This window comes from Carassius carassius, chromosome 49 (assembly GCF_963082965.1).
Source record: "Carassius carassius chromosome 49, fCarCar2.1, whole genome shotgun sequence".
Taxonomy (NCBI): domain Eukaryota; kingdom Metazoa; phylum Chordata; class Actinopteri; order Cypriniformes; family Cyprinidae; genus Carassius; species Carassius carassius.
The window spans coordinates 11,213,282-11,227,163 of record NC_081803.1 but is presented as its reverse complement, the minus strand read 5'-3'; the positions used below and the strand labels follow the sequence as shown (position 1 = coordinate 11,227,163).

The window sequence follows — 13,882 nt, the reverse complement described above, 5'->3', positions numbered from 1 at the left end:
GTTTGAGTTTTGCTCATACAATCCCAGCAGTGTCTATTACAGCCTCCTCTCCAACAATACTGTCCTCTCGCCAGTTTCCACGCCACAGTGTGCTGAGCCAGCGCAAAGTGCTCTCGTCCCAGTTTTCTGGAAGCTGCAGCATGAGATACCCTGCTGAGATGATGCCAGCTGCCACCGTTCGCACATGACTCATTTGCAGAGTTTCAGTCACAAATGTATCTACAGCTTATGAGTGAGAAAGAGACAGCAATAGACTTAACAATGGGAAAAAATTCAAGGAGCAAAAAATGCATTTAATGCAAATTAAATACTACACATCAGATTAATCACTTTTGAAAACTTAGGAGAGACAGGACAAAAATGAAATAAAAGTTACTTCAGGTAAAAGCAAATAAAATTCTGACCTATTATATTTTTCCATGGAATATATCTAATATTAATAATAATAACATTAATTGAGTGGAATCTTATTATGCGTACTGGAAAACAAACCATAAATTACCAAACAGTAGAGAAGCCATGACACAACGTTTATCCCAGGGGATGCTGAGAGGGAGGCCAGTATTCCACATGTGTGAAATAAAGCAATACACACACCCAGGAGTGGAGGACAAAGCTACACAGACCCACACAGGACAGCATCACACTGGCAGGGCCTGGCTGGACATTGCCTGCATGTTTTCTGAAAAGTATCTGAGACATAAAACTATAAACAACTACTACAGTAAAACTGCAGAATAGCACGTTTGTATCAGATGTTTACACACATACAGGTTTAAAGAACACCGTAACCTTATACAGTCTTTCTGGAGGTTTTGTATAACTTCACAAGGTCACTGAATGAAACACTGTAACTTTCTGAATTAATCTTTTTAGTGAACGCTGGGGTGAATTCAATTCCCCACCACTAGTGCTAACCTTGAACAAAGCAGAAGCTGAAGCTGAACCAACTCCCAGTGCTACTCCTGTGAGTGAGTCGCTATGGAAACCATCACCATAGGCCAGCATAACAATGCCAGTGATGGACAGGATGGCAGCCACTATCTAAATAGAGAACAGGAAAAAGATTACTTCAAAATTGGCGATAAAACAAGCAATTATCAAATCACTTACACAACACTCAATATCCTATTTGATTGCTCACCCTAAGGCCCATGAAGCGGTCCGTGATTCCAATCCATGAAAGGAGGAAAATAAAGGCCTGGCTGCAGCAGAGGATGGCACTTACGTCCACTTTGGAGATGCGGCAAAGTGCCAACAAGTACAAATAACTAGATAAACTCCATAGCACAGAGAATGGAGCAGCTCCTTTCAAAACAACCCTTACAGTCAACTCTTCACCCAGGAACCGACTGCACTTTCTGCAAGAAAAAAATTATATACAACATTGCACATCCAAATGCTATTAAGTTTCAAATGCTATTAAGTTTTCGCATAATTCTTTAAGTAATAAAATAGGGTAGACCCCATGTGTAAAAATACAGCTTAGCCAGGACTCAGGTGCGTTTACTGTACAGTACAATTTATAATAAAGCTGCAGCTAACCTCATCTGACATTACTGAAGGTTTCGCTGTTCCCAACAAATGCCAGCCAGTGTCAGTGATGACTTTGCACTGATAATGGGCTGCTGGACAGGCAGTGATTCATTAATGAAAAGTTGTCATTTGTTTAGATGTACTAAAAGCCGAGAAGATTAGAGACTGAAAGCAGCTTGTACTAAACAGCTTAAAATAAAAATAAGAATTATATACAATAGTGATTATTTGTATTTAACTTGATTTAATTGCATCACCACTTTAGAAAATTAATATTGCATGAAAGATGTGCAGCTCAGGGTTTGGACTGCAAAACATGCATAACAACATGAGCTAATCATATTATATACACTATATAAAGTTTCCAAAAGGGAGTTTTCACAGCAATGCCATAATAAAATAATTCTGGGCTATCTAAAGAAGTGTTCGGTTCTTGAAGTGAAGAACATTTTATTAATCGGTAGAATCTTTTTATGCTTTAAAGAACCTTTAATACAATGAAAGGTTTCCATGGATTGTAAAGGCTTGCCATGTAATCATCAAAGCCATCAAAATTAATTCAGAATGTTTTCTTCTAACCTGAACTCGGTAGTTGGCAACTGCTTCTGTTTCTCCGTGAGAAGATGACACAGATAGTAGAGTGGAAAAAAGAGAATGTTCCAGGTACTACAGAACCATATGATGAAGAACGGGACAGGATGTCTTATAAGAGTCTCTTTAGCACTATTAGTACTCCAAGCCCAGGAAACAGCTACACAAGCCCCTAAAATGAGCCCAGATGTCACCTTCAGTATAGCTCGGAATGGACATCGAGCGCAGCAATGTTTAGATGGTCTTTTTGCATCAGATTGATCCTGAACTACAGTCTGCTCCTGAGGATCCTTCTCACTTGCTAAGACAAGACATTTAACAAATTACAAATGCCACTCCTTCCTATACTTCTACAATAACAGATTTCCATTCCAAGAGGAAGTCTCCAACAGACTATACGAATAGCTGAAAATCATTACCTGCTGTGGGTAGGTGAAGTGTGACAGGTTGGGGTCCGGAGGAAGGAGATATCTTGGCTGAGAGTTTGTTCAGTGCTCATTGTGCTCTCTTAAAAGAAAAACCCTAACTCTTGGATCAGGGTTTTGAGACCCTCTGTAAGCTTGGACTCTCATGCCAGTAATATGCTTTAAGTAAACACACATGCTAAGTGATCCAACTGTGATTAAAATTCCCAGGTTTAACAGCTTATAGTCTCACTTGCTAAATGCTGTTAAATCACAGTTAGTGCTGATGTTAGTTAAAACTGAATTTAAGTGTGTAGTGAGGTTTTTTCATTGATGGTTGATTAATAATGATACATTATTAATACTGAACTTGAAAATGTCTAAATGAACCATTTAAAAAATATTTAACTCTGCTGAATCAATTTAAAAACATTAATTTATACCAACAAAGGGTTAAATCAGGCAGATATAGGTCTTTAACGTAACAATTGCACCTTTTACATTGCGTATGAGGGTTTGAATATCTATACCCATAATTAACTTTACATTGACATCTAAAACTAGTTATTAATCCAGATTTTGGCAGATCATCAACACTGGACTATTCAAAATACTAATGAGATGGATGAAATTAGAACTTAATTAATCTCCAATCTCTAAATTACTGTAGTTGTAGATGCAAAAACCCTAACTTACTCTAGCTAGAATGCTATTGTCGAGACACTTTTGTCAAGTCATTATGATTAGATATTCATATAGTTCTCTGTGACTTCATTGGGAACTATTATTGTATAGGGGGAAAAATATATATAGCTTATTTAACTTACAATGATCTTTTGTAACCACATGCCACAGTAGCTGGGCTCTGATCAACAAATAGTGTCTAAAAATCATAAAACAACAGCAATTTGTTGAAATTTTCATTTGTCATTTTATCAGTTATACAAAATTTTAACTATATTCTTGTTTTATAAGTTATCATAATTAATATGAAAACATCGTCAATGAAGGTTTTAAAGGTATTTTATTTGGTTTAATGAGTCAAAAATTCCACACTTGACAAAACAAGACTCTAGACTCTAGACAAGACAAGTTAACACAAGCATACATAATGAGATTATCAAACTCCATTCATTGAAATGCATTGCTCAGACACACTTTGTAACCATATGGGTTCATTTATAGGTACGACCATTAGGGAGCACTTTCACAAAGAAGTGGCATGTTATTCCTGGACTGAGAATCTCAAGGCAACCATTCACCGCACACTTATGTATTCAAGTTGAATTTATGCTTTAAACTGTCTATTTATTACCATCAGTATGACCCAGTGACTTTGCTAAGTGATACAGATGTGGTTTCTTTGCTGTGAGGTACTCCTGGCATTGAGATACCTTTTTGCTTAATGTGGAGCCGGAGTTATGGTCTCGCTGTGAAAGTGCTGAGGGAATGTACTTGAGGATAACATCTGTCCTGTGGAATCTGATACGGGGAATTCAGTCTGTTAAAAACAGAGAGGGAGACACAAAGAATGGGAGTGAGATAATTATGCGCTAAACATTGGTAAACAACATTTGGACATCAGTTTCTTAAAAACTTGCCATGGATATAATGATGAGAAAAGAGGGTGTTTTTTTTTTTTTTTACCTTTGGGTTTAGGGTGCATCAGGGTCAGAGGAAGCTCTACTGTCACATCACTGAATGGAGAAAACAAAAGGTTAGATGAAGGGCCATTTCTGATTTCCCATAAGCATTTCAGCTGCATTTCATTTTTGATTTACCTTGCTGTCAAGCCTCCCAGCAGACTGAAAAAATAGAAATAAATTTATAAATAAAACAGTACTAATAATTATAATATTAATGATACTATATTTATAATTGTCTTCTATTTATGAACAATTGTTTAGCACAAACTGGATGAATTTCTCAAAGAAAGACATCCTTACCCTCCTCCTGATACCATGAGGTTAACCTTGATCTTGTAGGAAACCAGAATTCCCAGCATCTCCTTATCCATACCGCTTCTAATTCTGGAGGAACGAGAGAAAAGTAAATGAGTAATTAGCAACTGATAAGAGAAAAAAACAGGTTTAATTGTTCTTGCATTTATGTATGAACTCAGGTCAGATTAGAGGTGATAGATCCTAAAGAGTTCACAGTACAGTTCAGAAGCATATGTGTTGTAAAAACTTTATTATAAGCAAGGTTACTGGGGGAGTTCTGTGAAACTCTTTATAAAAGTTCGTAAATCTGAAACAAACGCTCACATTGTAGTTGAGGCCAAATTGGTGTCTTCATCTTTAAGCCTGCCGTCCAGCGCCAGGCCACGTTTCTCCTTATTGTTTGAAAGCAGAGGAGTGATTTGGAGGGTTTTATCAAACGATGCATTTGCTTCTACAGTTTCCCTGCAGACAGCATTTGAATGATATAGTTTCAAGAACTTAATACAGGTTTCTGAAGAGATCTTCACTATGACTGGCATACAAGCATATGTCACTGTCGAAGAAAATAACACTCACCCAAACTCTTCACACAGCACATTTTTGGTGTATTTGTCGGCTGAATAGAGAACGACGTCTGTGGTTTGGTCAACTATGAGGATAATGGATGCAACATCAGTTCATTTAAATATACAGTTATATTTATTATACTGCCTGTTGGAATATTCAATTCTGATTGGTCAATGACGGCATTCTGTGGCTATTTCTTTTTTATAAATTATAATGACAATAAAATGTAAAATTATCTGTTGTCTCTGGCACCTGATTTTCTCACATAAATCCACATTTCCACATTTTTAATAACTTAAATAATTTCATGTCCATTTATTGACTTATTTGGAAGAAGTCATGCAATTAGTTGGATAATATACAGTCAACCAGTTAGCAGTAAGCTACATTATACGTTATATTTACAACTTGTGAATTATTTGAAATTTCTTTAAATCAATCTCACCTGTAACCTTGATTTTTTTCACAACTTTGTTGGTCTCGTTCTTGATCTTCACAGTGACGGGGATGGGATCACCATGGTAGTAGATCTGTCATCAAGAGGAAAAAGACACATGAGTTTCTTCTTGATTTGGTAAATATCAAAGCCTGCAGTGCATCAGAGGTTACATACTTCCTTGTCCAGAGAGGCTTCCAGAAAAACAGGCTTATCAGACATCATAAAGCTCTTGCAAATCTCAGCTTTCTGTCCAGATCCTGTGTTATCAGGAGCAAACTGGATTTTACGAATGACAAGGCGACAGGTGTCCCTGTAGAGGAAGATGACAGAACAATGGTTAGTAAAGTTCAGTGAATCAACAGTGTTTTAACATGGAATGAATGTGCAAAATAACCAACAACAAGCTCACTTCTTGTCGATCTTCTCATCGGGGTCATCAGCTGATTTGGCCAAGTAGGCCTTGACCTCAAAGTCAACACCGCAAGCCTGCAAGAACAAAGTCATGAGCAAGTCCATTTAGCGCATTTCTATTTGAAGATAATGTATCTCATTCAGTCTTTGCATCTCACCTTTCCTTTGTCATCTGGGCCAGGCTGAAGTGTAACAGAGCAGGGGAGGTTGGTAGGAATCTGAAAGACAGTTCATTTCAATTAAAGTCCTTTCAGTTCTATGCAGATTATTCTGTGACAAATAACAAGTAACACAATTAAAAAGTGACAAAAATGTATATATGTAAGGCAAATAGGGTGTTGAAGGTGTATGTTAAAAAATATCAGTCCTAATCATTGCTTATGCTATTTTAGTGTCTGATTCACAGTGTAAAATAAATATTCTGTTGTTGGTACTGGCAGATGCCTTACATTAAAAGTGAAGGCATGACCCTGCTCTCCAGCTTTCTTTAGGAGAGTGTCATGCATCTCTGTCAGGGTGGGTTTGTGGCCTGCATCAGGATATAGCTGTATGTGCTGAATCCAGATGTCTTTTCTGAAGGAAAGCCCAATCACATCCAGGTCTTCACGACCATAGCGGAAAGCACAGGCCAGCTGAATCCAAACTACATGTAGCAAGAAACTGGTCAAACTTTTTTTTTTTTTACATGAATCCAACTGTATTTTTTTCTTCTATTGTTTTAGTCATTTTGAAATTTTTAATTGGAATCGAGATTAGAGCAAAATTTCAAAAAAGCAAAAAGCTAAACTTGTTTTTTTTTCATTACAGGTTTTTTTTTTTTTGTAAAATTATTAAATACCTAACTAACTAAATAAAAAAAAAATATTTATGTACTTTTATCATGAAATATTGTTCTGTTTTATTAAGACACATAAATACCAACAGTACCTTTTCTGTCTCCAAGATCTGCAGGGTCGATTTTCAGAACACCCTCTGTTTAAAATAAGAAACAATTCAAATTTAGTTGTTGGACAATACATGTTGTCTGTGTTTCAATAATAAATGCAGTCAGTTCCTCACCAACAGTGTCAACTGCGTCAACATGATCAACATAGTCTCTCTTCCCCAGGTAGAGAGTGAGCTGAAAAACAAACAGTGCATTACACATGTTTTCTCAGAAAATGTAATCGGAAAATTCAAGATGCAAGAGTTCAAGAGTGCAAGAGAAAGAGTTCAGTCATACCTGGCCATTTCCACTGGTCTTTTTGAAAACTCTTTTTGAACACACACACACACACACACAAATAATAATAATAAATAAATAAAAGAAAAAATGAGGAAAAGAAACAGAAAGAAAAAGGTTTTGGAATATGGTTTGTGCTATAGTAAATACTGATAAAACAAGATAAAGAATTTAGTTGGTGTTACAAATGGGTAGACTCCAAAGAGGAATGAGCTGGGGTCACTTGTCCTATTAGGCCTATACCTTTGGTATTAACCCCTTCAGCCACCTCTACCTGAGCAACATATTTGTGTTTGCATGTTTGACCTTCTTATCCTGGGCATTTATCAAGCTGTGAAAGCTTAGTATTTTAAGACACTTCAAAGCCAAGTCCTGGACTCCCCTGTGCTAATCCAGGCTCCATGAATGAAGGCAGCTTGTTTTTACTCCAAAGGGGATGCCTGTTAATTGATTGTGACTGAATAGCTTATGACACATTGATGCTGGACTCCAGAGAATGTTCCCACTTGATGATCTATTCTATACTTACAACAGCATCCTCACAGACACATGTAACTTTTTTCAATATGTGCTGCTTCCCATCCTATCCTATCCTATCCTATCCTATCCTATCCTATCCTATCCTATCCTATCCTATCCTATCCTATCCTATCCTATCCTATCCTAACCTATCTTAGATATGTTAATATGTTTATTAATGTATGATCTCTCAAATGATTCAAAACATTAACAATGCTTGCAGTTTGACCTAAGTTTAGAAAAAAAAAAACTATTTGGCAGCTGTTTTCTGTATAAGAGCAGATTAAATCTTCAAGGCTGTGAGCAAAATGGGAAGAAAACTTACTTGTCTACCATCGTACAAGGATTTTCCTGAAATAAATGAAAAAGACAATATTATGAACTGTAAAAAATTCAAATGTCATTGAAAAACAACAGGTCTGTTGTCAAAGTGACAAGACTGTGAGTGTGTGTCAGTGTCATTATAGTTAACAGTGAAAGCATAAAAACTTCTGTTATTTGATAAATAAGCTTCAGCGGAAATTTAATATACAGCAAATTTTAACTTATTTTATTTCAGCTAGTTGTCAAGGCAACACTTCTCACTTTCTCATTTGTAAACAAACAACAAAATAACAAAAACTTTAACTAAAATGAAAACCTCAGTGATACTAAAATAACACTGTGTGCATCTGTCCCTACTCTTTATTTATTACTAACTATGTGTGTTTTAAAAGCCCTGATGTGTTTTTGTGTGTGAATGTAGTAATAATCTCATGCATGAGATGACAGCATCACTCTTATTTTTCTTGAAGATGGATCTAAGATAAGGCATTGCTCATCCAGGGAACTCGGATGCTTTGCCATAAACCTCTATAAATGTACAAAGTTAACTAGGCTTTAAGGTTATTATTATTATTTTTTTTTTACATGCAATTCACATGGAATATATTCAGACAAAAACAAACATGTTGTGCACCATTCACATTTCAAAAAGAATAAAAATAAAAAAGAGACTCTAATAGGTTGTCAGTTACTTTGTGCATCTTATATTGGCTTTTATAAACACGTTAAGTAGTAAAAGAACCATGTGAATTTTTTCCCTTTTGTTTAGTTTCTCAAGACCCTTTCTTTTAATTGTAAAGCACGTGTTCAGATACACAGCATGAGGTTGTTAAGGCACTGCTGCACATCCCTGTCCAAAATCTATTTTTCCATATTGAGCGGCTCTTCACAGGAAGACAATCTGAATACAATCAAAAATTGGTTGCACACGTAGGCTGAATGATTATATACTGGGCCCTGCCAATAATCCAGCAAAGATGTAGGCCTAATTGTAATGAATGATGTCAATACAATACTGTATTGTATATTGTACTGTTACTGAACCAAGGGTGTCCTATAATGGAAAGACTCTGAGTTCTTACCTTTGCAGTGGTAGGGCAATAGTGTGATATGCTTACTCTCTCTGGTAATCCGCAGCCTGTCTGGTGAAGTCACAGTCAGAGGAGCAGGGTTTTATACTTGGACCTTTGCTCTGCTGGTTTGGGCTGCTCTGTTGTAGAAGCTGCTGTCTTTCTGTCAATCCAATTAAACACTTAACCTGCTATTTAGGGTTACAACATGTTTATAAGTAAAAATGGGGAATTAAACCAAAGATCTACAGGGAAATTGCAATGGTTTAGTGTAAAACGTATGACGTTTCTATCCCTGGAAATGAACATGTTACAATGACAGAGTATATCTTAATTAAGATTATGTCTCTTAATGTAGTCCAGTTTACAATTGAATTGACTTGGACTGAACCAATAAGTCCTGTTATTTGGTTTTGTTGTTTTCTTTACTTGACACAAATGTATTTTTGGTTCTAAATCAAAATGATTTGTCATACCGCTTGTTACATTAACTGAATAACAAACAATAAGATCTTTCCATATTTTAAACAAGGTACAGTGTGATACATTGAAGTGTTGAACAATTTAACAGAAGTGCATGAAGCATCTAAATACATTTTGGTAAAATGCAAATATATATTTTTTTATATAATATGACAATAAAAATCTAAGTAATTGATTTAATTTCAATACTTAATATACAACAATTAGTCTTTATTGTCTAAAGACGTGGTATTTTGTGTGGAATAAACATAATAATAAATGTCAGCAGAATAATTATGTCAGCAAACAGTTAAATTCATGTGTCTGTGTTAACCAGTTAAATAATTATAAAAAAACTGTAGTAAATGAGACGAGAACCTCAAATTTGATCCTGTTGATCTTACATTCCATCATTACCTTACTGAGCCACTCAAAATGCAAATCTTTTTCTTTAACATGCCCTCAGAAAATGTAAATAAATGTAAACAAATATTAATAAAATATCCCAACACAAACTGAAATGGCTGGTCTGCAGGACACTTCAACTACAAAACAACCTTGAGTGATGTCATGCCTAAACATAGATCATTCACCCAGTCCAGCACCTTTAATATAGCACTGTACATAGTGCTTGTACACAACTGTAGTTATTAAACAGTGTGTATATATTGTAGGATTTCCATTATTAATCATTTATTAGTTCTTTTTCTCCCAAACAAGATTGCACCTTAATATACACTTCATTAAAGAAACCCCAAAAGAAAGATAACGTATGGGTAAAGTGGGAGTCTCGCTGCACCAGATGGCCAACAGGTTTGGAAACCCAGTGACCCCTGAGCACTTTTCTTAAGACTTTGACTTACATGAAAGGCTTTTGTGTTGAGCGTTGGTCATTAAATTGTTTTATTTATTGTTTGAATTATAAAAACACTTGCTTTTAATTATACACTTATAGTCTTGATTTTAAATGAGTTATCTTCTTATTATTTATCATATACCGCTAAAGACAAATATGTAACAAAAAGATACAAAACTTTTACAATTATTGACAGTTAAATACTGAAAACTGATTGTTGTTTAATCAAACTGAGTTGTTAATTTTCTAAAGTTTATTCATATGCCAATTATTTATTTATTAATGTATTTTTTAACATACCTGTGGCAAAATGTGTAGCGAATAATTAATGGCAAATGTAATTATATCTCCACATATTAAAAGTGCTTCCTTGCACAAAAGGTGTATGTAAGCTTGTTATGAAATCTCTGTTTTCCCAAGACAGATAAATCTCTTAGCGTCAGTCAGTGTTCACTGAGATGGCCTTTACTTCCATCTGTTCCCTGGCAGTCCAACGACATCATGTTTATCTAAAGGCTCTCCACCAATCCCAGAAGATCAAGCACTCAGGTGGCGTGTGGCTCACTAGTGCAAGAATTGGCACCCTAAGGATATTTCTCGAGAGTAATCCACTTATTGCTAAGAATTCACTTTAATAGCTACAGTTGAGTCAAAACATTACATTAAGAACATGTCTTTATTTTTAGGACATAATAAATGCATTAACTGATTTACATTTATTTATTTTTTAATTAAAGTGAGTTAAAGCTGTTAGACAAACCTTTCATATATGTGACCTGGGACCACAAAAAACAGTCTTAAGTCGCTGGGTTTTATTTTTAGCAATAGCAAAAACAAAAAACAAAAAAACAAAAAACAACAACAACATCAAAAAACATTGTATGGGTCAAAATTATTGATTTTTCTTTTATGCAAAAAATGATTAGGATATTGAGTAAAGATCATGTTCCATGAATACATTTTGTAAATTTCCTACTGTAAATATATCAAAACTTTATTTTAGATTAGTAATATGTATTGCTAAGAACTTCATTGGACAACTTTAATGGGGATTTTCTCAGTATTTAGATTTTTTTGCACTCTCAGATTCCAGATTTTCAAATAGTTGTATATCGGCCAAATATTGGCTTATCCTAATAAACCATACATCAGTGGAAAGATTGTTTATTCAGCTTCTAGGTGATAAATTGACACTTAAGACTGGTTTTGTGGTCCAGGGTCACATATTGGGGACATTTTAATCATAATGATGTAACTGAAGAAAAAATTACACCACCAGTCCGCACCAGCTCGAGCACGCCCGGGCTCCTCGGACGCGACAGGCAGGTCTCCGGCCTCGGCTGCAGCCGCCGCCTCCTGTTCCTCCATCAGCCTCAGCTGCTCTGCGCTATATTGTGGCTCGTATAGATAGCCACGAACATCTGTTTCGAGCAACAGAAAATCCTCTTCTTCCGTATCATGAGTTGTTCCTCCAGCCATTCTCGTAAATCTGACTCCATAAGCGCTTGTTAGCTTAGCTACATAGCTTCCAAACAAGATGGCGGATTTTCATTTTCGTTTCTGTAAGTTTAGTCCCACCCACTGATCTGTAATAGGCCTGTAGGGTGAGTGGGTCCCACCCCCTGGAATAATAATAAGCTAGTCTCTGTAGTCTCTACTACACTTTTCAATGAATTTTGACTTCCTGCTTATTATGACGCAAAATGACGATTTTTACGTCATAATAAGCAGGAAGTAAAACACTTAAATCCTTATTTCTCCTATCTCAGGGAAAAATAAAGGGAAAATCCATGATCATTATAATATATGACTGGGTTTCTAACAATACAAAGCTAAATGCAAATGGGTGAAGTGTCCCTTTAATCAAAAGGTAATTACAGAAGAGCTCATGTGCGTCTGTAATTATACTTTAGGCATGTGTGGGCGGGCTTGTTGAGAAAGAGGTAAAACCCAGGTAACAAAGAGTCAAAGTCTGTAGTGCACATATAAACACAGGATTACTTATTTCTAAACAACTCCTAAATGAATAATCACATAAAATATAGTTTAATTATTCAGAAAAAGAAGTGAAGTCATATTTTACTTCTTGTATACATTGTACACAGGACTGTTGAATATTTTTAATCTAAAATTTTCTGACTCAACCAGCAACAGAGACTTATAATGTAGGAAATATCATGTAGAAGATTTCTTAAAAACATTTTTTAACTTTGAGTAATTTATGATCCAAAAACTATGGTAATGACTGGCTTAAAAGAAGTCTACCTCACATCTCCTAAATATATGCAAAGTTACACATCCTCCCTGGATGGTATCTGCATAATCAGCATTTGCATTCCATATAAACATTATTTTTTTCTGGTTTGACTGGACTGATTGATATCCAGCTTGGTTTTGTTGCTGTGGACCCATAGCTGGCACAGATTGCTTTAATCTCTCTTAATCTGTCTACACTCCAACTTTGCCTGTAATGGGATTGTGTCTACTGAGAGCACAGGATGGATTCTCTCTTTATTAGAATGTGCTTGAAGTACTCTGTGACAAAACCAATGTCACTCAAATGAAGTAAAGACCTATGAACTCTGGCCTGACCTTTTGTAAATGCCCAAGGATTCCAAAGATCTAGACAGTGCTCAGCACCTTCCTGGCATGTATTCAGGCTTCCACTTTGATTAAGCTTTTTAATCTTTGTTCTGGACGTCCAGAGTGAGATTGACCAAACAGTTCTCAAATATTTAGTCTTTTGTGCACTATTGCTTATTTAAGTCTTCTTGAAAATGCACTGAATGACTCTTGAATTATGTTAAACCTTGACTAAAATTTAATTGGAATTGTAAAAATGTTATCATTGTCTTTCATTAAGAAAATAAATAATGCCTAAGGATGGATTGGAGAAGAGATAGTGACCCCCTATAGGCCTTAACCTGTAACGTGCATCATTAAGCTGAAAAATTGTGATTTGCAAATGACAAGTGAAATGGGTCAGAGTTTGTGTTCATATGAGTGGAAAACCAGGTGCTCATTAGTCTAAAACTTAGGTCATCTTCATAGTTCCATGTAGTCACTAGTAGTATATGCTATGCTTTGCTATACACATTTAGAAGAGAAGGTACAAAAGCTGTCACTGGGGTGATACAATTTTAAAAAGTACACCTTTGCACATTTTAGTAACATTGATTAAAATGTATGTGTGTATAAAGCTATTTACATTGTTTTGAAAAAGTAAAAAAGAAAATGTAAAATTATGTTTTATATAATTTATAACTTTCGAATATATGGATGTGTTATGTTTTACCTAGTCATGAAGCTTTAGTCATATTAAATGACATTTTAAGCATGCAAATAATATATATATATATATATATATATATATATATATATATATATATATATATATATAAGTCCATTAACTACATCTATATATGTTTGTGTGTGTCCGTATACAAACACGTAATGTTTTATCTATAGTCAGGGACATTCAGTCACATTAAATTCGATTTTAGTAAAATTATATAAAGCCAGTTAATTTACTAATTAT

The 13,882-nt window shown here is 35.2% G+C and overlaps 1 protein-coding gene and 1 pseudogene across 1 annotated transcript; both read right to left on the bottom strand.

Moving 5' to 3' along the window:
* Nucleotides 1-13: 13 nt before the first annotated feature.
* LOC132132357 (solute carrier family 35 member F4-like) lies at nt 14-2,626 on the bottom strand (annotated as a pseudogene).
* Nucleotides 2,627-3,538: 912 nt separating this feature from the next.
* LOC132132356 (arrestin-C-like) lies at nt 3,539-7,968 on the bottom strand. Its single transcript, XM_059544731.1, has 15 exons — nt 7,958-7,968; nt 7,114-7,279; nt 6,951-7,011; nt 6,819-6,863; nt 6,341-6,534; nt 6,050-6,109; nt 5,890-5,966; nt 5,655-5,790; nt 5,487-5,571; nt 5,051-5,123; nt 4,799-4,936; nt 4,478-4,561; nt 4,313-4,336; nt 4,179-4,228; nt 3,539-4,032 (listed from the first exon to the last, which is right to left on the bottom strand). The coding sequence occupies exons 1-15, from the start codon at nt 7,966-7,968 to the stop codon at nt 4,028-4,030; spliced, it is 1,209 nt and encodes a 402-aa protein (XP_059400714.1). The 3' UTR covers nt 3,539-4,027.
* Between the last annotated feature and the right edge of the window lie 5,914 nt (nt 7,969-13,882).